Source organism: Seriola lalandi, unplaced genomic scaffold, assembly GCF_002814215.2.
Source record: "Seriola lalandi dorsalis isolate HSWRI2012SDOR001 ecotype SW California unplaced genomic scaffold, Sedor1 jcf7180002054695, whole genome shotgun sequence".
Taxonomy (NCBI): domain Eukaryota; kingdom Metazoa; phylum Chordata; class Actinopteri; order Carangiformes; family Carangidae; genus Seriola; species Seriola lalandi.
This window is the reverse complement of record NW_019525248.1, coordinates 460,076-483,382: the sequence shown is the minus strand read 5'-3', so window position 1 is coordinate 483,382 and position 23,307 is coordinate 460,076. Positions and strand designations below refer to the sequence as shown.

The following is a 23,307-nucleotide window of genomic DNA, read 5'->3' as shown; positions in this document are numbered from 1 at the left end:
CAGGTATGTTGGATTGATCGCAGATCAGATGCTGTCTGGTATTGAACAGAGGCCACCTCAGAGAGGAGGCCTCCTCAGATTGAGGCCACCTCTCTGGAGACAAAGAGGAAGAGGAGGGAGAAGCTTCTGCTATCCTGAGCCACACCGACATCATGCATTATTGATTATTCATCTGGGGAATTCCAAGTTGAAGGAGGACATGAAGGCATACGGGGAGAAATGGGCTCCTGTGCCACAAATAAAACAAACCACACATTTCACCAATTCTGTTGTTTAGAGTGTACCAGACGTGGTGTTTGCACTCCTGAGATCAGAGCGGTGCAGGGGAAATAACAGCCCTAACACCTTAGAGCTGAAGGATTTCCTATTGGGCTCCATTCTCATTACTGCACCCCACCGACACCCTGAGCACATTAAGCCTGTCAGTCACCTGTTCCTGCATGGCGGCGACAGTGCACACCGCAGAGACGAGCTTTGTAGGCTTGAAGAAAACAGAGAAGAAACAGCTCACTGTCAAAAGACTCGCCGCGAGCAGAACAACTACGAGAAGGTGACAGAAAAGTCTCAAAGAGCCCTGAAAGTGTTACGCATGTGGGAAAGAGTTTGAGAGACATGAATTGTTAATGGAAAATGTGAGACGTAATTAATGCAGCGAGAAAAAGGGGCAGAAGAGAAGAGCAGACAGACATTCCTGTTCCCATTCAAACCAAAAAGATGAAGTGAACAGCGTTACTTTTTTTTAATAGGTCTATGGCTGCATTGTTACTCTGTGGTTTGAATCCAATCGTTTTTTGAAGCCAGATCTTCCCTGAGTGCATTCAACCCACTGAGTGGATAAAAATGTTTACTGTGCTGCAGTGACGGCAACTCACACTGAAGAGTTACATCAACAAAGAAGCCAGCGGGTAAAATACATGCAATTTCAGGAGTAAAGCAAACACAGACAGATTACAAACACAGTCTGGGTTTAAAAAACAAAACAAACAAAAAAAAAACACAGGTAAGTGCTTCTTCAACTTTTCCTCTTTATTGTTTTTTTCTTCCATGTGTTATTGCTGTTATAGCTCCCTGCCACACGTGATGTTGAGAAAAGCCTCGTCTCTGGGTGTAAAAAGGTTTGTGAGCATTTTACACCTGCCCCTTTACCCCCCCCCCCCCCCCTCACACCGCAGCTGCTTTTCCTCTCTCGTCCGTTTATTGTCACTTCTACCTCTCATAGGTTACAACAGTGCGCTTCATTGAATAAAACACTATGAACGACGCAGTACATTCTTGCCACATTAATGTAAAATAAAAATGGGAATTTGAACATCTACATGTTCAGCTCCAGGGCAAAAACTAACTATTTTCACTGTCAGTTTCATCTGCTTGTTATTTTCCTTGTTGATTTATCACTTCTTCTATAAAATGTCAGTTCAAAACCGAAACATATTCAGTTTACTAAATATATGAAAAACATATATTATCAAATATTTACATTTGAGTTCTTCTTCTACTTCTGTTTAAATTATTTCTGTCAATTGATTAATCAATTAATCGTTCCAGCTCTATTCATCTCATTTCCGTACGTTTTCAGCACTTAAGAACAATGGCGGCTGTTTAATGATATGTTGTGTTTGCATAAACATATATTGATTTAGGACTACATCTAACGACTAGCTTTGATTATTAATCTGCTAATTATTTTCTTGATTAACCAATTGATCGGTTGGTCTATAAAATCCAAAAGTAGTGAAAAATGCCCGTTACATTTTCCCAGAGTCCTCGGTGACACACTCCCCGCTCAGACAGGTGCAATCCAAAGCTTTCAAGGCCGTTAGCTCACCGAGGGTTTGCTTTCATTCAATGCAATAATCCCTTTGTTTTGAAGGACTGCAACCATGCTACATACAGAATCAATACAATACAGAACACAAATTCCCTTTAGCTATGCGGCTAATTTTTCCAGCACTGCTTTAAGACCTTTTAGTCTAAAAAACCCAAAATACAAGTAGCACAAAACATTCTCTAACCCACTCAACTCTGATAATATAATACCCTACTACACAGCCACATGTGGATGTGCATAAACCAAAACACGACTACATCTGCTCACTTCTATCCTGCCCTTTCCCCTTTACTGACTTTCTTATTCTTTTCTTTCTACCCATCATCCACTCAGGGGATTTTCAGAAGGCGAGGCTCTTCCCAACATCACCAACATTTGCTCTGTGAAATCTGCAGAAAATGGCATTTCCACAACAGTTTGCACCACAGCGAAGCATCATACAAAATAATGTTTTAAAGTTGACTACTAGCAAAAATAAAATGTGTCCCCTCATTGGCTTACAGTAAATGATGTGTGACTTTAACAGTGCAAGAGCTGCTACATGTATTCTGCTTAACATTCTAGTCACTAAAAAGTAAATTAGATCATTAATTTCATTACAAAAATACTAAATCTGTCCATTGGCTAATAATTTATACAATAGATTATTTTTCAGTTACTGGCAATGCTATGTCTGGACTGTGTCACAAGTGGACAGAATAATTATAAAGGTCCTGAAATGGAGCCCAGTGCAAACGTAGGAGGGTCTGACAGTTAAGTATTGCATTAAAAGCTGATTGAAGAACATAGTGAAAGGTCTCCAAGGTGATACCAGCCTATCCTCCTAACTCCGCTGTGGGACACTAGGATCTTCCTGGCTACTCTCCAGCAGCTCATCCTCAGAAAAACTGATGTGGAGGCAGGTATCATTCACAGGAGATGAAAAGGGCAGTGGGTGCTCATAGGTGTCCGACTGCGGGGCGAGGTTGGGGGGCTCAGCAGGATACGACTCAGAGGGAGAGAGAACTGCTTCACTCCTCTCTTCCAGGGGACTGTCACAGCCGCTGGAGGCTGTTAAAAAGGTCCCGCGGTCTCCGAACAGGTCGTCGTCGTCACGCAGGGGCAACAGCAGGGACTTGGTCTCGGAGCGGACCCCCGAGTCCTCGCTGGCCGAACAGGAGCTGCTCTCGCCGTTGCTGAGGGAGTGGAAATCGGCGGATGACAGGGAGCTGGGGGTGATATCGGGGAATGAGAGGCTGCTGCTGCGGCTGGGGGTCGCATCATTAGCGGTGACCTCTCCAGGCATGGGCACAGCTGTGACTTCTGACCCTGGAGACAAGGTCCTGCTCGCCCGCTTACGGTTCAGGGAGGGTGGAGGAGGGTCAAGTTTGGGGATTGTCTGTTTGTACCTGCAAGTAAGAGAACAGACGCGCTGGTTAGTGAAGTCTGACAAAAAGGTTAACATGCTGAGAATTTCTCAGTGGATCCATTTGCTAACTCAGATTCAGCATCATTTCTTTGTTCCAAGGAGTACGAAAATAAGCCTTAAGCCACTTTTCCTCTCAATCAGTCACATTATACGCCATTAACCTGAGCATACTGTGACGTAAGCTGTTACTAGACAAGACAGTAACTCTCTCTTTCTCTCTGGCTCCCTGTTGTTTCAGCTGTCTAGGGACTTATCTACATCCCGCAGCTCTCATGCTGAGAAAACACAGGGACAGGGGCAGAAAGAGAGCCAAAGCAAAAAAGAGTTGAGGGGTAAGGAAGCGAGGAAAGAGCTGCAGGCTTTCCCCTCCCTTCACTCGAACATACACACCAGAAATAGCTACACTGCAGTCTCCCTGATGTTACCACAATAATGCCACGACAAGCTCCAGTGCGCACAACCACACACAATCACAGTCATTCTCTTGGAAAATGAGTCCTGACACACACTTGCTAACAAGCTTCACTTCCTCCCTGACTCCTCCCATATACATTATACTGGTGGCTGCTAACTTCATTCCCCTGTGAAATCTGGCCTGTGGTTGAATCCTGGTCTTAGTAATGAACTTATGTGACTTGCTGATATATTTACTGTCTCTGCTTCTGTACGAGGATGGTGTTAACAACTATAGTAATGACAGGCTTGTTGTAATGGAGCAGGGAAACCATAATTATCTGCTGTGTCCTATTCTAACAAATGGAGGAGCACACAGAGCACTGCGAGGGAAAAGTCAAGGCAAGAACTCCACTGACTCCAATGGCATAAGCGGTATCATTAGTTATAACACACACCCATGCTGCCTAGAGGATGAACCCTACTGACTTGGTAATCCCCTGACTTTATTCTCTACCCCCACCATGACACAATGAAACAGCCCTTCATGTGTCCATACGTATAAATTGTAATAAATGTGGTGTTCCCATGATTTTACATCTAGAAAAGTCTATCGTCAGAGCAAAATGTAAATGTATCTGAAGCTTTGAGTTAAAGACCAAATATCTGCAACACTAATCCTATTCATTTTCAGCTGTTTGGCAGTAATTAGCAAACTTTAGCATGCTAAAATTCTAAACCAAGATGGTGAACGTGCTAAACATATAATGTTAGCGTTATCATTGTGAGCATGCTAGCATGCCGGCATTAGCATTTAGCTCAATGGACTATGACAAGTCTCAAAGAGCTGCTAGCATGGCTGCAGAAACTTGGTCATGTTTTTAAATTTAACATGTCTGCTGTGGAAAGTACGAAACTACAAAAAGAAGATATTAAAGATTTTCTGTGTGTTCAGCTGTCCAAATATTTTATGAAAGAATAATTGGATTTCAGTTTTTAGCTGGCTATCTAGTTAGCTGCTAGCAAAGATACAGTTTATCTGGTTATTGCCTAAGAAGCCAGTTGGGATGGCCACTGTAGCTAAACCTGAGCAAATACAGTCCAATGCATATAAGGCCTGGTCATGCTGCCAAGTGTGAGGATTCAAGGAGGCTTTGATCTGATATAATTAATAACTATAAGAAACATGAGTGGCACCATATAAGTAGGGAAAACAGCTGGACTCCTGAGCGCGCCATGGCATAGATGAAACTGCCCATCAAACCAGTGGGTGAGAGTATAAAGGTAAAAGGAGCTTAAAGGTATGAGGAAGAAACTAAATTATTTTTGACTTGAGGAAATTATAATAGCCAACATAGCTCTTCTGAAGCCAAATGAAACCCCTTGAACACTTTAATACTTCCTTAATACTTCCCCCGGGGTAACAGTGTCTTTGTGGTTTATACACACAAACGGCACAGTTTTAAAGTTTGACTCTGCTGTGGTCTCATGTTATTTTTGCATGTGTGCTTTCCCAGGATGTGGAGATTAATTTGCATCCAGATCAAGACGCAGGCTGCTTTCTTTCCTTCCCAGACTCATTATCATAACTTCAAGTCAGCAACTCCTCTTGTCTGTCACAATGTCTCCGCCTCACTGCCCCATCTCTCTCTCCTCTGTTTTTACTTTCCATTTTTCTACCTCTCTATTTATTATTCTGTCTTTGTCTCTCCATTCATCTTGCTCTAGTCTCATTCAGCCTACCTGCCATGCATCTCAGCAACTGGTTGTTTTCCTTTAGCCTCGCTTTTCCAGTAATTTGGAAATTCTGTCTCACACAACTACAAAACAAACAAGGACAGATGAATTGGCATAAATGTCAATTCCATCCACTTATTTCAATAATTCATACCATATTTGTGCAATTTTGGAGATCAATATTTGTAGCCTCTCCGTTGCAAAGACCAAGAACAGCAATGTTATTTGGAGCTTTAAGAGCTAAATTTGGTTTTCTTCGTGTATGAGCCATAAAGTATTAGATTACTTGCTTTGGTGATTTTATGTTGTTTACAGTCCACAGAACTTTAAAAATTCCACTCCTCTGACAAAGCAGAGTTAATTCCTCCTTAAACATATTTTTGCAGAATATTCCTCTTTTAGGTGCACAGGGCGGAAGACCAGCTAAGGCCTGGGATCACACTTCTGACAATGATATGGCCCACAGTCCTCAAATCTTCCAGTGCTTATTATACCGCGAGTGTGGGACTTAAGCTCTCCAACTAAAGGAGATTATTGGGAGCTTGTTCAAGTCAGGTCATTTACTACAGCTCTCATTTACTTATATTATTGCATATGACTGCTGGAGAAGAATATCTACAATATTCCAAGCATTTTGGCAGCCGCTGCTTTCAGTTCAACGTGAAATAAAAATGCAGAGACTTTAGGTAATCCGCCACAGCGAGAAAATCATTGGGTTTTTGTTTTTAAGGTAAGATTATTATTTCGTGGTAATGCAGATGAAAACTGATTATTTTATGTCTTCTAAAGTGGTGCGTTTAAGTGTGGGTGGAAAGCTCTGACATCAGAGAATAAGCTGCTGCAAAGCAACATTTGTCATGTACAAAGCCAAAAAATTCACATTATCCTCTTTACATGATCCTCATTTGGTAATAGTTTGTCTTTCTGGTTTATTTTTTTTTCTGCTTGTGAATAAATCATTTTCCAATAAGTTTTTATTTATTTAAATGCTATTTTTGTGAACTATTGCCACCGACAGAATCAAATGGGTTTATTTGCTTATGCTGCTCTTCTACTGGCTTCTGGTCAAACATGAAGCAATACAACATGTGAGACCTCTGATGCTGTATGCCTGAGGCTTGGCTTATCATATCCTCCATCTGGAAGATGGTGATTTGGTAAGATCCAGTAAACCAAAACATGCACATGACAAGTACAAACACCACCGTGACACAGTGAGCGAAAGACAGGTACATCAAGACGTACTTCCCTCCTGCTGCTGCTCTGACAGTTTTACTGTTCATGATGAACCTTCACTGACAAAAACAATAAAAAAATCTTGACAAAAATATTTCTGCTACTCTGACTAAAGTGCGAGAGGCAAAACAAGCGCTCATAGTCCAGCAAAGTGTGGAAAAAACAGACAGTGCTACCGTGCACAAGACATGTGTGATTCACCGATTACCTCAATGCTAATGTGGTTCTGAATTTGCAAAACCACATCCGCATGTAAAGGTAATTATGTAGTCATTAGCAGAGAAATCACTGGTGAGACCCACACATGAGCCAGCTTACACCCACACTGTTCATCCACCACATGCCTACTCCCATGCTTGTGCCATAGACACCGGTTCTGCATGCTGGTTGTCATGAGTAATACTCACATAGAGGGAGGAGAAGGGGCAGAGAGGAGAAGAGGAAGAGGATGAGGAGAGGAAGGGGGGCTTAGGCAGTGGCAGAGAGCTCCCCAGGCTCCTAGGGAGAGGCAGGTTGTAGCAAACGATGAGAGGGAGAAGGATGGGGGTAGGGGCAATGGAAGGCATGAGCTGGGGGTTTAAGGGGGCTGCTGCTGGTTGGGGGTTATTCTGGGGGCTCAGTTTGTTTGTTTGGAAAATGAGGGATGGTTAGATGAGGAAGAGGATGAGCAGGAGCGGGTCCTCACACCTGTACCAAAGAGAGGCAACAGTTAGACTACAGAGGATCAGGGAGCTACAGTGGGTAAGGGAGCTTTAAAGCCACTACTGAACATTTACAACTAGGCACTCCCAATGGTAGTATCCAAAAAGATAGATCCAACCTGGGAATACTGAGAGGAGTGGGCTGAAAGCAACACCTAGACTAAACCAATTTGTCATCATTTTTCTACAAACAACAATGTTAAAGCTGACCATTTTCCAAAGCCTATTAGAACATTTTATATTGATTTCCCACTTTTCAGGCAGCCACTGGTTTTCAACTATTTCAGTAGCCTTTAAAATCCACTTGTAGAAACCTGAAATTTCTTGAGACAGAATATGTCACAGCTCTTCATTGGTGGTGCTTACAGGAAAGTCTGACATCTTAGACTTGAAGATTGGCAATAGTAAGAAAAAGACCAAGTGTTGTCGAAATCTCAGTGGTTCAAAAAGATCTTTGGAGTTTATAGTGGACGAGGACATTGACTGCAAACAGCAAAGTTTACAAAATTCACATTATCCTTTTTTGTCTTCAATGTTTTAATGTCTAGCAACACGCGGAAGCAAATCATTGCACAGCTGGTCACTGCTAATTGTCAAGTCTCAGAAGCTGGAGATTCCCGCAAACACCTAAACGCTCAATCTATGCAAAACAGTCAAAACTGTCTCAGCTTTCAGTTGCAATATCACTGAGAGATGTTCGTCACATCTAAATATAAATGTTCCCTGTGGTGGGTTGCCTGAAACTCCTTCACTTATTACACTAAATATATACCTTCCTCAGCCTACTCTGTACACACAACACTGCATGTCTGTCTGCTCTGGAAGACTTCCTTCTCAAAACTGAAGGATTAGGGATAGTGTTGTAGTTGATGTATGTTATTGTATGTCCTTGTACTTTTATGTTAAGTTTCTATTCCCCTAGATGGGAGCAGAACAGGTGTGGAGATTATGAAGCTCTCTGAGGCAATTTTGTAATTTTCTTGATTTTGGGCTATGTAGATAAAAATGACTTGACTTCACAAGTCAAGTCATTTTTATTTATTTAGTGCCAAATCACAACAGAAGTTATCTCAAGGCACTTTCCAAATAAAGCAGTTCGGACCATACTCTTTATAACAGTGATTACAGAGACACAACAATTCCCACCATTAACCAGCAAGCACTTGGCGACAGTGGCGAGGAAAAACTTCCTTTTAAGAAGCTGAATCCTCGAGCAGAGCCGGACTCAGGGTGGGCGGCCATCTGCCTCAACCGGTTGGAACTAAATGTTTATATTGCACTAATGTGAGTGGACAACTGTTGCTGACAGGAAGCATCATATCCTTAAATCGTATCTATCCTTTGGGAAATGTCAGTACGATAAAAAGAGCATAATGAAGGAATACATGACTAAATATACACATGTGCATGTGTCAGGCCGATACTAGTTCATTCCTGGGCTAATTCAATGCAAAACTGAAAATCAATACAGAGACTAAAGCAGCAAAAGTGTTTCAGAGGTTCAGACAAACTCCCTGTGGCGTCTGCAGTACATATGACTCATAAGCACAGCACGCTTACTTACTTCACCATTCAATTAACAGGAACAAAGCAGGCAATCAAGAGAATAGCATGAAAAATAGCAACACTTTCTTACTTGAAAAACAAACCAAAATGAGCTCTGCAGATTAGCAGGTGGAGACAAAAAGAATCAGTAAAACATCTTTATCTTCCTATTTAGTCATGTCTCTGAAAAGAAGTCTTACCTGGAAAATCTTTTATGGCTACTTAAGCCTTTGAGACAGAAAGTCAGAGACACAAAGCAACTGAGAGAACAAGCAGGAGAAGGGACACTGGGCCTTTGTAAAAGCACCTTGCTTTTGCAAGGGAATTAACACACAACACCCAATGAGTGTGTGTAACACGTCCATGTGGGATGTTTAAGCATGTAGGAGGATGAACGTGAGTGTCTGCAAAATTCAGTTCAATTCAAACAACTGGATTTGAAAGAGCCACCCTGCCTGACAGAGCCCCAGTCAAACATTTGTCAGTGACTGACAGGCCGACGTTCCACCAGGTATCACATTCAGCCCGATATGAGTCTGACAGCAGATAAATCCTGCCGCAAACCTCTTAAAAACGTCAGCTTCTATCTCTGAACAGCGACATGTAGCAGTGTGTAAATCCAGCTGACAGAACCAGCTCCACCCAAATGCTTGGCAACATCATCCATTACAGTCCCATCACATTGCTGCAATCAAATTACTGGCCGGCAATGCTGCTGGTGCAGCTCTGGCACACGAACGATGATGTTAATGATGAAGAGGGAGAACAAAAAAAAAAGAAAGCTAGAAGAGGAAGAGAAGATCGCGAGATAGGTCAGGAAATGTGATTATGCAACATACAATACTGACATAGAGAAAGAGTGTCAGAGAGTGCAGTCTATAGCATGCCAGAGGAAAACATGACTCACTTGTGAATAATACATATAAGCTGGCCACCATATGTGTCTGTTTCTGGGGTGTGTGGGCACGCTGCAGTTTTTAGCCAGACTGAAACATCTCAACAACTATCGGAGGAGTTGCAGAGAAATCTTTCCCAGATGATGAAGATGATGACTTTGGTGACCCCTGACTTTACATCTAGCTTCACCCATGAGGTTGACATTCATGGTTTTGACTGTATATCTGTACCACTATTGGATGGACGCCATGAAATTCACTACACACATTTGTTCATTTTCTTCTCAGGATGAATTGTAACAGCTTTGGTGATCCCAAGACTTTTTTTTATTCTAACACCATCATTAGATCAATGATGACTACCTATGACATCCTCATTAGTCTCAGCTGTTTTCATGCTAACAAACCCTGTGACAGACCAGTGACCTGTCCAGGGTGTACCCCGCCCTCACCTGATGTCAGCTGGGATTGGCTCCAGCCCCCCACCCCACGACCCTATAAGGAGCATCAGCATGTTAGCATTGTGACACAAGGGTTTAGGTCAAAGCACTGCTGTGCCTAAGTGCTGCCTCACAGAGCTGCTAGCATGGCTGTAGACTCTTAGCCTCGTTCTCATGTGTCACTTCCAGAGGCTGATGACTCAAAAAAAAAAAAAAATCTCAAATAACACGGTTCAGTTTTATGCCCACAGAGGGTGTTTTTTAGTCTACTATAACATCCTGTTTTGATCCTACTTTGGTTTTCCTGCTTGTTGCGTAAAGCGTGACTCACTACACGGTTAGATATAGTGTAGTCGGTAAAATGCCAACATACCATGTGCAGTGATGATATAGTATTGGAGTGAGTGGGCCAGCTGGCATGCACACATGGCAATGGTCCATGTTGGGTGATAATGCTTGTGTGATGTAAAACTATAAAGCTAAATCGCACTAATAATGTGAAGTGAACGGATTCCATCGCTGTGCATGACCAGCACTGCACCTGGGGTTGGAGGGTGGGTGGGGCAGAGGATGGCAGTAGCGTAGGCTATCTGTCTGCTTGTTCGCAGAACATAAAATACGGCCACTCAGGCTGTAAACATTGATTCGCTGGGGAAATCCAGAAAACAAAAGCAAATGGAAGCAATAAAATTTGCCATGTGGAGGGGGAGGGCGGGCGCAGGGGTTTGACTGCGCCAAAGGTAATGTAAAGGAGTTTGGCAGGGGGAAACAAAATAACACAATGGAGCTGGAGTTTCCATTTCTCCAACTCTCATTTTTTCCTATGCTTTAGTGAGCTTAAAAGATCTAGTTGAGTCTCATAACACTAGCAACTCTGCGCACAGAAAAGTCACAGTTGTTTTCGTATTCTTTGCAGCTGGAAGATGAATATCAGTGTTTTCCTGTGCAGCATGACCTGAATTTTTTTGTATTTTTATATCGCGATTTGTGTAGAAAGCCCCAGCATAAAACTTTATGATTACTATTTATACAAAGATGATGTCACTAAGGAGAGGAGGCAAACAAAAGCCAATAAAGGAGGAAGAGGATGGCAGAGAGAGGGGGGAAAGTCACTTAAGAGAAAGAGCATAAAACATACTGGTGGTGTATTTCTAAGCTACTGAGACAGAAAATAGAAAATGTGCTTGGACAAAAGGAGCGCAGGAGGAAAAGTAGCAGACAGAAAAGAGATGCTGGCTGTTACATAATTACAAATAAAGGGAAAAAGGGGGAGGGGGGGTCAGCTTGGCACACAAAACACTCCCAGATGAAACTAATGTTCAGATGGAAATGTACAGTAACAAGACGTCTCTCTTTGGAAGAGATCTGAAGTTCCCTTTTGTCTTTCTTTTTATCCCCCCACCACACAAAAAAATGTATTCTGACATATGTAGCCGGGTAGGGTTTCAGGTTGTGAAGGGATGGGAGCTGGGATTGGCTGGGAGTCTGTGCTACAGGAAACCACAGGATGTGAGGCTGGCTAAGTTGCAGACTGACACACACACATACACACACACACACTCAAACACACACAAACAAAGCAGACATACAAAATACAAGCACGCCAAATACACACTACACCACTGAGTCAATTCCAACTCCTTATTTTTCTCCTTGTCTGTTTTGAAATCAGCTCTCCTTGGAGAGTTGACTGCGGATAGCTTTCAGAGAGAGAAAACAGCGAGAGGAGAGACAAATTTAGTGTGAGAATGAGCGAGAGAAGGAGGGAGATAAAAAAAAAAAAAAAAGAAAGGACTGAAAAGTTTATCCTGCATGTAGTGTTTTACCATAGCTGTTCTTTGTGATGGCTTTAAGGAGATTAACAGCTCATTAAAAAGCTCATTAAAATGTAATTACATGCTGTGGCTACATATATACATTCAAGGTAAGGGTTGCTTGTTTATCACTGAGCTGCACGCCAAAGTATTCAGGCATTAAGTCGAAAGTACAGTAGAGAAAGCACTTGGTAACATAAAATGTGAGAGAAAAGAACCTCAAACATCCCTGAAAAGCAAAACACATTCATTATAAAGTACTCCAAAAGAAAATGATTCCATTTACAGTTTCTACCCTCTTGAGACTTGCTTTAATGACTTCTCAAAATGAGTTATTTCATGGAATAGAAACACTGGGACGCAGTTAAAGCTGATGGAGTTTCTGTGTTTCTTTTAAATCTCATTCTCTCCGATTCCCTCTTTTCCACCTCAAACCTGATCCGCTCTTTGTTTGTCTAACCCCAGCACCAGCACCCCCCCCCCCGTTCTGTAATCCCCTGATTACAGTCACACTTTCATTAGCTGGAGGCTGCTTCTGCTGAGTTGAGCTGTTCTCCACTAATAACGCTAAAAGCTACAGGCTGCGTCTGTCACTGTGTAGCCTGGTTACCTCAAACACAAACTGACTGCTAGCACATTAGGAGTGTGTCTGCACATTAAAGGACTAGTTCGAAATTTTGGGGAGAGAGTCATTAGATTGATATCACTCTCGCGCATCTTAAACATGAAGACATAGCCAGCAAGCACTTAGCTTAGTAAAGCACAAAGACTGAAGTCTGTGGGAATTAGCCAGCAGCTTAAAGCTTTCACACTTGGGGAGAGTTGTGGGGGGTGTCGGGCAAAGATGTTTGGTGAAGCTAAAGGGACAGGTGCATGCAGGCGTTCTACACACAACAGTAACATCTCATGGAGGCAATCAAGGCACTTTGAAGCTCCAAGCACCTGCAATTTGTGCCAAGATTCATTCTCGTTTTCGGAGGCATAACGGTCAAATCTGAACACACAGACATGATACACACATATTTTTATGATTCTGTGTGACTTTCAATTCTCAAGCGTGACATTATCTCCAATGTCCATCGTCAATAAACATCCATATATCTTGCTTAGAAATCATGTTAAAAATAGACGCTCTTTATAACTCCAGAACTTGCCTGAGAATAATCAAGTTTGCATCAGTATTCAAAGTAATCCAGTGATAGTTATCCGTACATCTATGGTGAGTATGCAAACAGAAACAACTGTTAGTGGATTCAGCATACTTTTAATGATACTAATTTCCCAGAGTGTAAACAAATATAGGCTTAAAAAACAGGGCGGAAGTTGTAACCCAGAGCTACCTAACTCACTCACTATAATATAATGCAGCCTGTCGTTCCAAACCCTGGAGCATGATTATCTCCCAAATAGATGTAAAGACAGAAAATAAAAACATGAGTGACACAATGCACACAATGAGTCTTTCAGCAACAGTGTCGCTCGTCTCTATCCATTGATGAACTGACATTTGCCCTGTGTTGAAAGCCTGTGGATACACGGACCAAAAAGTGAGTAACATGTTTCTAAAGATGTCAAACTATTCCTTTAATGTATGATGGTGTCACTGTATAATGATGCTTACACTACCACTGCCAGTGGACTGATATGTTACATCTATGTGTTGGTCCAGGGTTCGGGTTATTACATTGTTTTCTCTCTGTGTAATCAACTTGAGGACAGCCGTCTTACTTTTCGTCCATGATGGCGGAGTTTCTCGATGTAAACGGGACGATCTCATTGCAGGACCCCTCCTTGTTGTCCACCGTCCCATTGGCCCTAATGAAGGAGTCCAGGTCTCCGTTGACTGACGCAGCTGGTTTGCTGCTGTTCTCCAGGTTGAGCAGGTTGAGGTAGGACTCGGCGCAGTCCACCTGGGTCGGGGAGAGGGGCGAGGTCTGGAGCACCCATGAGGGCGTGGAGGTGATGAGCTGGTCCAGGGTCTGGCTGTAGTGATTCTTCAGATTTAGAGACAGAGGCTTCGCTAATGTAGAAACGGATGACTGTTCACCATCTGGAACAGATCAATAAATAAAAGTTAAATTAATAAATGTCTCAATGAAAAACAAGATAAAGAAGAAACCACTTTGTTTTTTGTTTTTTTAAATCTCTGCCACTCTCATCACAGACTGGAGCAGTTCACTGCCAGTGGCGGCACTTAGGCCAGCCATTTCTGAGATTAGCAAGATTAGCAGGGCTAACATGATTAATGCATGCATGAAATATGTGTCAGTTTTAAAACATACACACAAACACACACATGTAAAAACACATTTATTATGTACACAAACTCACACAGCTCTGCCCAGTGTGTGTGTATGTGTGTGTGTGTGTGTGTGTGTGTGTGTGTGTGTGTGTGTGTGTAGTTATTCATTATTATTTTGGCAGGACAGACCGTTCTTTTAACTGGTGTGAATACATCCCTCCCCCATAAAATCTTCCATTGGGACAAAGTTTGTGTATGTGTATGTGTGTGTGTGTGCGTGTGTGTGTGTGCAAAAAATAACAGTCAACACAATCAAAATTCTCACTGAGAAGTGTGTGACTGTAATAATGCTGACAGAATGTGGTTTTTAGATCCGCTGTGATTACATAATGTGTTACTCATTTAGTGTAGAGATGTTATTGCATGTAAAGATAAATTCACACACATTGTTTTACATTGAGGGGCGATGTACAATGTAGCTGCGATGCATGGCTCTCCATTTTTAATTTTCAGGCTTATATAAAAAAAACAAACGTGACCAAGTCAGATCAATAATCCAGTTTTCTGTAATTGACACAAATGCAGTTGTGAACACATTTTAACATATATTTTTATCATTCATGCAGGTGGAAACATTCATGGTCCCCAGAGGATTTGCCCTGATGACTTTGGTGATCCCCAGACTTTTCCTCCAGCGCCATTATCAGGTTCACATTTGTTATTTTAAGTGACTCAACTATTGGATGGAAATCTGGTGCAGGCATTCATGTTCCTCTTTGAATGGAATGTAATTATTTAAATAATCCCCTGACTTTTCATTTAGTGCCATCATCAGGTCAAATTGCTAAACTGAAATCTGTTCACATGTTGCTCCAATCACTTCTGTTTGTTAGTGCAGCCACAGAGTCACTAACTTGCCTGCAGACGCTTAGTCTTAGTTAATACAATATGCTCACAGAGCATGCAACTTGTTTTCCACAAATTAAGTATGAAACATGAAACATTTGAAATATCTGAAATTGGCTTTATGAAAACAGAAAATGGTATTTGTTCATGGAAATTTAAAAATTTAAAAATCTTCTCAAAACTGACCTGAAAACATGTTTTGGCACTAATTCTTCTAAGTATTTCCATCTCCTCCTCACTCGGGGGCTTTGCATCAGTTCTCAGTGAGATTTTGATGCTTTAATAAATGCTTTAAACTGCCTTAACTCACACCTGAAGGACAGTGTGTTTTTTCGCCTCAATACAGATAAAAGTGAAATGTTCACTTAAAAGAAAAGCACTCGCCTTCAGTCCCTGGCAGCTCTGCTTCTGCTCCATCAAACACAACTGACGGTGTTTGCCGGCAGGAAGCCGGCGAGGGATCACGGTTTGTGTCATGACTGTCCACATCATCCCCAAACCAACAGGGGACATGAGTTTGTCTGAGGGATTACACTGTTCCTACTTTAGTCACCTCTCCAGTAACTTACTGTGTCCATTAGCTTGAGGCTCCTGGTGTAGCTGCCCTGGTTGTGTTGTTTTTGGGGAACGGGCCTCCAGCTCTTTCAGCTGCTGCACGAGCAGGGCCAGATGCTGCAGCAAGTCCCTGTTCTGCAGCAGTAGCTGGTGGACGCGGGCCTGAGCCTCCATCCGGGCAGCGGTCTCAGCTGCCATTTGATCCTTCAGCAGCTGCACCTGTAGTGGAAAAACAAAGGGCAGGGTATGTTTGTTTGAACATTTCTGATTAGATTTGAAAACCTAGATGCAATATCCATTAAAATATTTGTTTGAATAGTTTTTTTTTCAGCCTCAATTACTCTTGAGTTTTTGATCTACAATACTGAATGAAATCAGGTTCATAATCCCGCACATATCTATAATCCTTACACAGAGTCAAACTAATGGAATTTAGGTTCATCTTTGACTGAGGTTGATTTTGATAAAGCGATGCAATCAGACATGAAATACTAAAGTAAATATGCATTCGTCTCGCAGTTGCTCAGATGTTGTAAATAGGAGGCTCTGCAAATCTCTTGAGATGCTTTGTTACAAATATTTGCGCATTTTAAATTTCAGCACATGTTGTGTTTTTCTAATGCTGCACCATCTATTTTTACACAACTGTGTTGGTGCCGCCCCCTAGTGGGGCATCATTAGTAAAAGACATACAGTACCAGGTGGTTCCATGAGAGTCACACATCTTAAAAGGGATTTCATTGTGAATACCTGACTGATATTTAACAGAGTCACCAAGATGAAGATCGACTCTGTTTGCCTCCATTGTGCTAAATTAAGACGAAGCATTTTCCAGACGGTTATCCCTGTGTGTGTATTGTCCTCAAGCAAAGTAAAAGTGCACCATGGGTATTTTGCATTCTGGGGATACATCAGTGGAATAAATGTCAATATCATGATAAGTCTGCAGCAAACATTGTGCCAGTGTGTGTGTGTGTGTGTGTGTGTGTGTGTGTGTGTGTGTGTGTGTGTGTGTGTGTGTGTGTGTGGCCCTCATGGGAGAAAGTATTACAAATCCAGAGGATGAAATAATTCCAGTTTCATTTTACACCACACTCCATGTAGATGAAAATTAAAAATTTTCATTATTTAATATTCATTCTGTTGATGCCCTCTCGACAGAGAGAATATTGATTTGAAATTAAAACAGCAAGGATGTTTTTGGAAATGCTAATGTCATTGATGAAAGTGTGGAAAAAGTGAATAGAAGTGTTAGTCGATTCACGATAGTCGATAACTATAACTATTGTAGTAATGAATGAATCGTTTCAGTCATTTTTTTTTAAAATAATTGTTAGTTGCAGCCCTGTTTTCATCTACTGCTTCGTTTCAGACAACCTCTACAGTGAGTGTGACTGTCAAAGTCTGCTACTTACCTGAGCGACGGCCACCTGTGTGTGTTGCTGCTGCTGCTGGAGCTGCTGCTGGAGAAGCTGCAGGTAGTGCTGTGATGCCAGTGGAGTGAGAGATGGAGAGCAAGGGCTGCTGGGAGTAATGCCTTGGGATGTCACGGTGAAGAGGGACCTTCTATCAAAATCCTGACCACAGAAAAACACACCCAGAAAAAAAAAAAAAAGGCATGTTACCGATGGAGGGATAAAGTAAAAACAACGTACTTTAAGCTGAAATGATGAGTATGACTCGCTGACATCGAATTCAGAGCCCACAGTGCTGCCAGTTTTTCATCCTGGCCATATCATACTGTCTATATAAGGAGCTATTTATAGATCTCAGACACCAGACAAATGCAATTAACAAACCAGTAGGATAGAAGCCACCCAGTACTCTGAGTCCCAGAGACCAGGACTATGACCCACTGATCCGGAGGCCCCTGGAGCCCCTTACTGTAACTCCTCACCAGAACTGGAATAATCTCTAAGCTCATTACCATACCATGCATACTCATTCCCTGTCTCCTTTTATCTCTCTCTCAATCTCCTTCCTCTGTGGATTTTTTAGATGATTTTCCAGATGATCTTTGGAAGCACAAATGTGTCCTGAAGAAATAGGACGTTCCCTAAGCAGCTTGTTCATTTCAACCTCTCTTTCCCTCTCCCTCTCTCTATCTCAAACAGTGCGGATGGAGTAATTGTGTGTTTCTGTCTCCAGGGATGTCAGCACTGACCAAAAGAGATGGATTTTGTGTGCGGGTGTGTATGTGTGTGTCTGTCATAGGCTCCTTTAGGGGACAAATTTCAGACTACAGACCTGTTAATCTGAAACAGCTGGTTTTTGGGTCAGTGGTTATGGTTTAGATTAGGGTAAGGCAAGTAGTGGTTAGGGTGAGTTTCCAGGAAATGAATGGAAGTCTCTATAATGTCCCCAAAAGTGACCTATGACAAAATGTGTGTGTGTGGTTTCAGTGTGAAAGCATGTTTAAGCCGCACACAAACACATTAAAAATTCAGGCCTCAATAATCACACAAATTGCTACTGCTGTCATGCGAAATTGGTACAACAGGACACACTATGTTGTAACTTCTTCATAGAAGCACTAGAGGGCGAAGTAGCACACTGTAAAGTACGGCACATTCAACTTCAAGTGCATCTGAGACGGCGTGGTTACCTCGGTTCATTTGATCTGCAGCTTCCATAAATAAGAATGTAATTTGGATAAACTGAAAAAGTTTAAGTTTTTAGAAAATCTTTTTTTTCTGGTAGCTTGTACTTAAAAGCAGATTTAAGTGTTATTTGTCAAGAGCTATGACTCCTCCATAATTAGATGCTGATATAACCAGATGAATGACAAGATAATATAAAACAGCTGTAACAATATAAAATATGTCTTCAGACAGCAGGAGATATAGCAGTTGAAAAATACTGTTCAGTAGTAAGTATTTGTCCTCATATCTACCCACAACTATACTATAGTGTTATGAATCATTTGTAATATCTTTATATAACCTACTTCTTATAAATACTTAACAGGCTGGGGTGTGGTTAAAGTAGCACGTTATTTGACAACAACTTTGCTTATCAATTAATCATCAGGTTTCACCTTCAAAAATATGGGAATGTGCTGCCTTTTTGTTTTACATCATTTCAAGTGGTTTTAATGGTGCACAGAATGTGATTTAATACCCGTTAAATGGTCACACTGGTCAAAGAATGATGAAGCAGTAGAGAGTGAGTGTGTGAATTTACCGATATGTATATAACATTTTGTAAGTACTTCAGTATTAAAATTAATCAATTCATTGACTCGTGCTTATTATGAGTGAAGGAGCTTCCTAGCTACAGAATCTGTGTGTTTGCTACAGATCAGATGGTACTGACTCAAACTCCAGAGAAAAGGATTGAACAGCCTCCTGCAGCACAAACCACTGTCGCACAAGTAGTTTAAACATGTGTAACATCTCCTGACAGGAAACAACCACAGACAAAAACAAGTTATGACTAATGTTATTTTGAAAGGAAAAATACATCCAGATATTTGTAAATGAAATTTCAGACTTTTTTTTTGAAGTAACTGAATTCAGTGCGTTTAGATTCTCTTCAGGACTTGCAGATGTTATTATTCGCATTCCTACAAACTGCGGTCGATCCTGCACGTCAGATAGTCTCTGAAGTGTTCCTGTTATTTCGTCTACCCTCGTGTTGAATGTTCGTAACCACCGATACGACCAGCATCTCGTGTAGTATGTATATTTCGACCAGTCTTCCTTCCTCCATCTCTTTATTCCCTTCTCTCTCTCTCTCTCTTCCTCCTTCCCTCACTCCTCGCTTATCTCCGTGGAGCAGATGTTCGCAAACTCCTCTTGGGATTATAGTGGCGTTTCTCAGAAATCAAAGGGAAGTGACTGGGTTTTTTGGGATTAGGTGTCCCCCCTTTTCACAGCCAAGCAGGAATATTCAGGTTCCCCAATTCCTCTCTCTCTCTCTCTCTCTCTCTCTCTTTTAGCAGCACGATAACAGCAGTGTCTACCACACCCGCTCTGGTAACAAATCCAAAGGAACATATCATGACACACTAAAGCCTGCATGTTTGCATCTTTTTTATCCGGTCACTGTCAAACTATCAGTGAAAGATAATCGTCACTTCTTAACTTCAAAATGATTGAACACAGTGAAACAAAAAAATTGGCATTTTTTTCCCCCCACATGCAAGAGTGACCAGGTCATTTCACACCTGCAGTATCTGCTGCCAACTTGGAGCTATGATTAGTCATGGAGAGCTGCAGTCAATGATCTGGTCAGCTACTGCAGTAGATGACAAAGCACTATACTGTACTTTCATAGCTCAATGAGCCATTTGGCAGCACTATTCCCTGATAATAGCATCAAAACACACACTCAAGCCAAAGTAATGAATCAAGAGAGCAGAGCAGAGCAGACTCCTGTAGCTACGAAGACAGAAGCAGTCTGGAGCGAAGAAGCCAGTGATCGTTAAAACGTGGATGCTGCTGCTCCCTCGCCCCCTCTGCTGGGGGTCAGTAATAAAGAGGGACCTTGGCTGCAGCTGCAATGAAAAGAAACTGTCACATGAATGTGGTGTTTATGAGGTGAGATCGTGAATGCGAGCTCTCCCTACAAATGCATTTTGCTGTTCTAAGGCTTAGCTGATCTAGCGACCGTGACAAGAAATAGTGCCACAGTAAAGGGGATTGTATGCTTTAACAGAAGTGCTTTGGAGACCGTGTGCATCAGGGGGTGGTACTGGTGTGACAGTCTGACACTGACCTACCACTTTCCAGCAGCACCTGCTGTTAGGAAACAGTCCTGGTGGAATACAAGTGCAATACCACTAGTGATCAGCAAATGCCAATATACAACCAATGAATGCTACATGGGTTTACTGAAAAAAATCAATAAGTGTAATTGTTCATAGTTTACAGTGGATAGCAACTCTCAGATGTCAGACATCAGTTTGACTTAAAAACCTCTGTGTGTGTGTGTGTGTGTGTTCTAACAGTTTCTTACTATTATGGTCTGTCCAGGTTTGACCACATTCAGTTCAGCCAGACTCTGCAGAATTTCACTGACTGCCTTTTCACACAGAGAAGTGCCAGCTGACGGATCTTCTCCTCCTCGTCTTCCTCCGTGGTTGCCGTCCTCCTCCTCGTCCCCTCGCTCTGCTCCCGTCAGTTTACGGCCTGTAGAGGGAAACACAAAGACATTTGAGCAAAACATTGCCATCACCCGTCAGGTTTTAATTTAGTTCTCTTTTGGATTAAAAGGAAAAAGTCTGACATTTTAGGAAATTGGCTTTTGCCTGTCTGATAAGAGGATTGATACCTCTCAGATATCTATTCGCTAATTATGAAGCTATCGTCAGCAGCTGGCCAGGCTAAGCTAACTCACCCAGCTCCTGGCAATCGCTTCATATTTAGTGCTATTGATCCTCTCGTCTAACTCTTGGCAAGAAAGTGAATAATCCAATTTCCCAAAATGTCAAACGCATCCTGTATTTGTGCAGTGTTTTACTCCTGGTTAGGAGTGCTCAGAATAGGCTAACACTCTCAAGGGTACTTCAGTATTGCAATATAGACGTTGAATAGGACGATTTTTCAGAAACAAAGTTCACACCACAAAGTGCAAGTCAATTAACTATCCAGGAGAGCCACTTTAATTAAGAATGACATCCAGGTTATTATTAGAAATAAACTTGCAATGTGAATTTCCTGAGGGAAAATTTGTATTATACCATGCTATGTACATGTTATTTGAATACAAATTATACTATAAAATATAGTTTACATGGCACACACAGTTTGTGGAATTTAATACTCTGATATATCCAACTTGGTACAATAACAAATGAGTTTTAATTTGTATAACTAAACCTTAAATTAATGCTATTTTGAGCTCACACAGTATTTTACCCACTCGTGATCCACCCCGCCTGTCACACAACTCCAGCTCACTGCCAGACAACTATTCATTCACTGTGCTAATTACAATCATTACTGCTAACACTGGCAGCCACCCTCTCCTGTTGTCCAGTGACATGGAAGTTGTAATCACAGGAATCTTTCCCATCGCTACTCTCCATCCCATGTGATTACAAGGCCGTTTTTAGAGAACACTTACTGTAAATCCAGAGTAGTTTGACGTTAAATTCCAGTGTAACCAGACGTCCGTGTTGTTTCTGTTTGATCACTGTGGTAATTCAATGAGCCAGTGAGGTTTGATGGTTTCCGTTTCGCCCATAAAGAGGCGTGTAATCAAACTAAACAAGTGGAAAGGTCAAGCTTTAGAGCTTTAGCCAGGAGAAACATGGTTCTCATGTGATGAGAAAGAACGATCAAGGCTCATAAACTCCACGTTTTCCACAATAACGCTGTTGAGACCAGATGCCAAAGGTAAAAAGTAGAAGCACACTTCTCTGAGAAGAACGGTTGCATTACTGTTCTTGTGCGATAACGCTAATCACTTACAGTCAACTTATTTAACATTTAAGAAGAATTGTTGATACTGTTAGTCAAAGTAAATGTTCAAAGCACAGTTTTCATGCTTATGTTTCTTTCATTTGAAAGTTTTAAAAACTCTTCACATCACACTTATGTATCTCAGCACCTTCATTTATGTGATATCCTGCGGGCCGAGGTTTCACTTTGTCCAGCTTTGATTATCTAATAACATAGTTGGCTTCATGAGGTAAATAGTTTCACTGAAAAAGAATCCAGAAAATATCTTTTAACAGAGAGAACTTTTGCGTGAAGGAATTTAATCTTAGTTTTGTGCTGGGTTCCTTTTGTTTGTCTTAGTAACGGCTGTTGACTGAGGTTTATTACTGAACAGGTGGAAGGCTCAGACAAGCAGCAGGTGTTGCACATAGCTACACAGACATGAAACTGTACTTAACAGACTCTGGCTCTCAGTAAGTTAGCTGTAAACAAAACCCCAGTATCAGCTCACTGGATTCAGGATTTTATTGCTAGCTTCAAATACTGTTTTTTTAAATATATTTTAATACTTATTTGTGGCTTATTTTATGTTATATTCATGAAAATCCATCACATAATAATCCAAAATGTGTATTTGTCTCTCTATAGATTTGTAAAACAAACGTTTGAATAGTAGAAAACGGTAAATCATTTCAGGTGGGCCTCACCGTTACTGCTGGGCTCCTCTGTGGACTTATCACTCTCTCCATCTGCCTGTCCGTCTGCATCCTGCTCGGCATGCTGCAGACTGAGCTTATGGCACACCTCAAAGGCCTGACCGATGGTCCGCACAATACGCATGGCCTGCGTCTGACAGGGGCAGGGAGAGGGAGAGATTGAGATAAAATGGGAAAAGGTGAATGTTTCAGAGTATTCAAAAAAACAAACATACAGTATGCAACTTTACACTCCACCAAACACCCCAGCCCCTCCCGTCCGCTTTAACATGAGCTAATCAGTGAAATCACCAGCTCCTGTCTTTAGGAGCATGCACACTCTCAGTCGTCTTTGGCACACGGTTGAATACCTGCGGGTTCAGAGACTAATAATATCACCTCTGCAGGACAATTCTCATTACAGCTGACTGATAATACCAGACCTCGGAGCCAAGGCGGCAGTGACCTGCAACAACTGCAGCAAGACACATGAAAACAGCCTCGACTCAGGAAAGGTATAAAGAG

General features: G+C 41.7%; 1 protein-coding gene across 1 annotated transcript in view; it reads right to left on the bottom strand.

Annotated features, from left to right (window-relative positions):
- Positions 1-1,008: 1,008 nt before the first annotated feature.
- Positions 1,009-23,307, bottom strand: part of LOC111668033 (carboxyl-terminal PDZ ligand of neuronal nitric oxide synthase protein) — a 48,091-nt gene continuing 25,792 nt past the window's right edge. Inside the window, exons 6-11 of the mRNA XM_023423943.2 lie at positions 22,795-22,936; positions 20,661-20,833; positions 17,117-17,278; positions 15,716-15,920; positions 13,727-14,048; positions 1,009-3,216 (exon numbers count right to left, since the gene is read on the bottom strand). Coding sequence (XP_023279711.1) covers positions 2,652-3,216; positions 13,727-14,048; positions 15,716-15,920; positions 17,117-17,278; positions 20,661-20,833; positions 22,795-22,936 — 1,569 coding nt within the window. The 3' untranslated portion in view covers positions 1,009-2,651. The remainder of the gene's footprint in view (positions 3,217-13,726; positions 14,049-15,715; positions 15,921-17,116; positions 17,279-20,660; positions 20,834-22,794; positions 22,937-23,307) is intronic.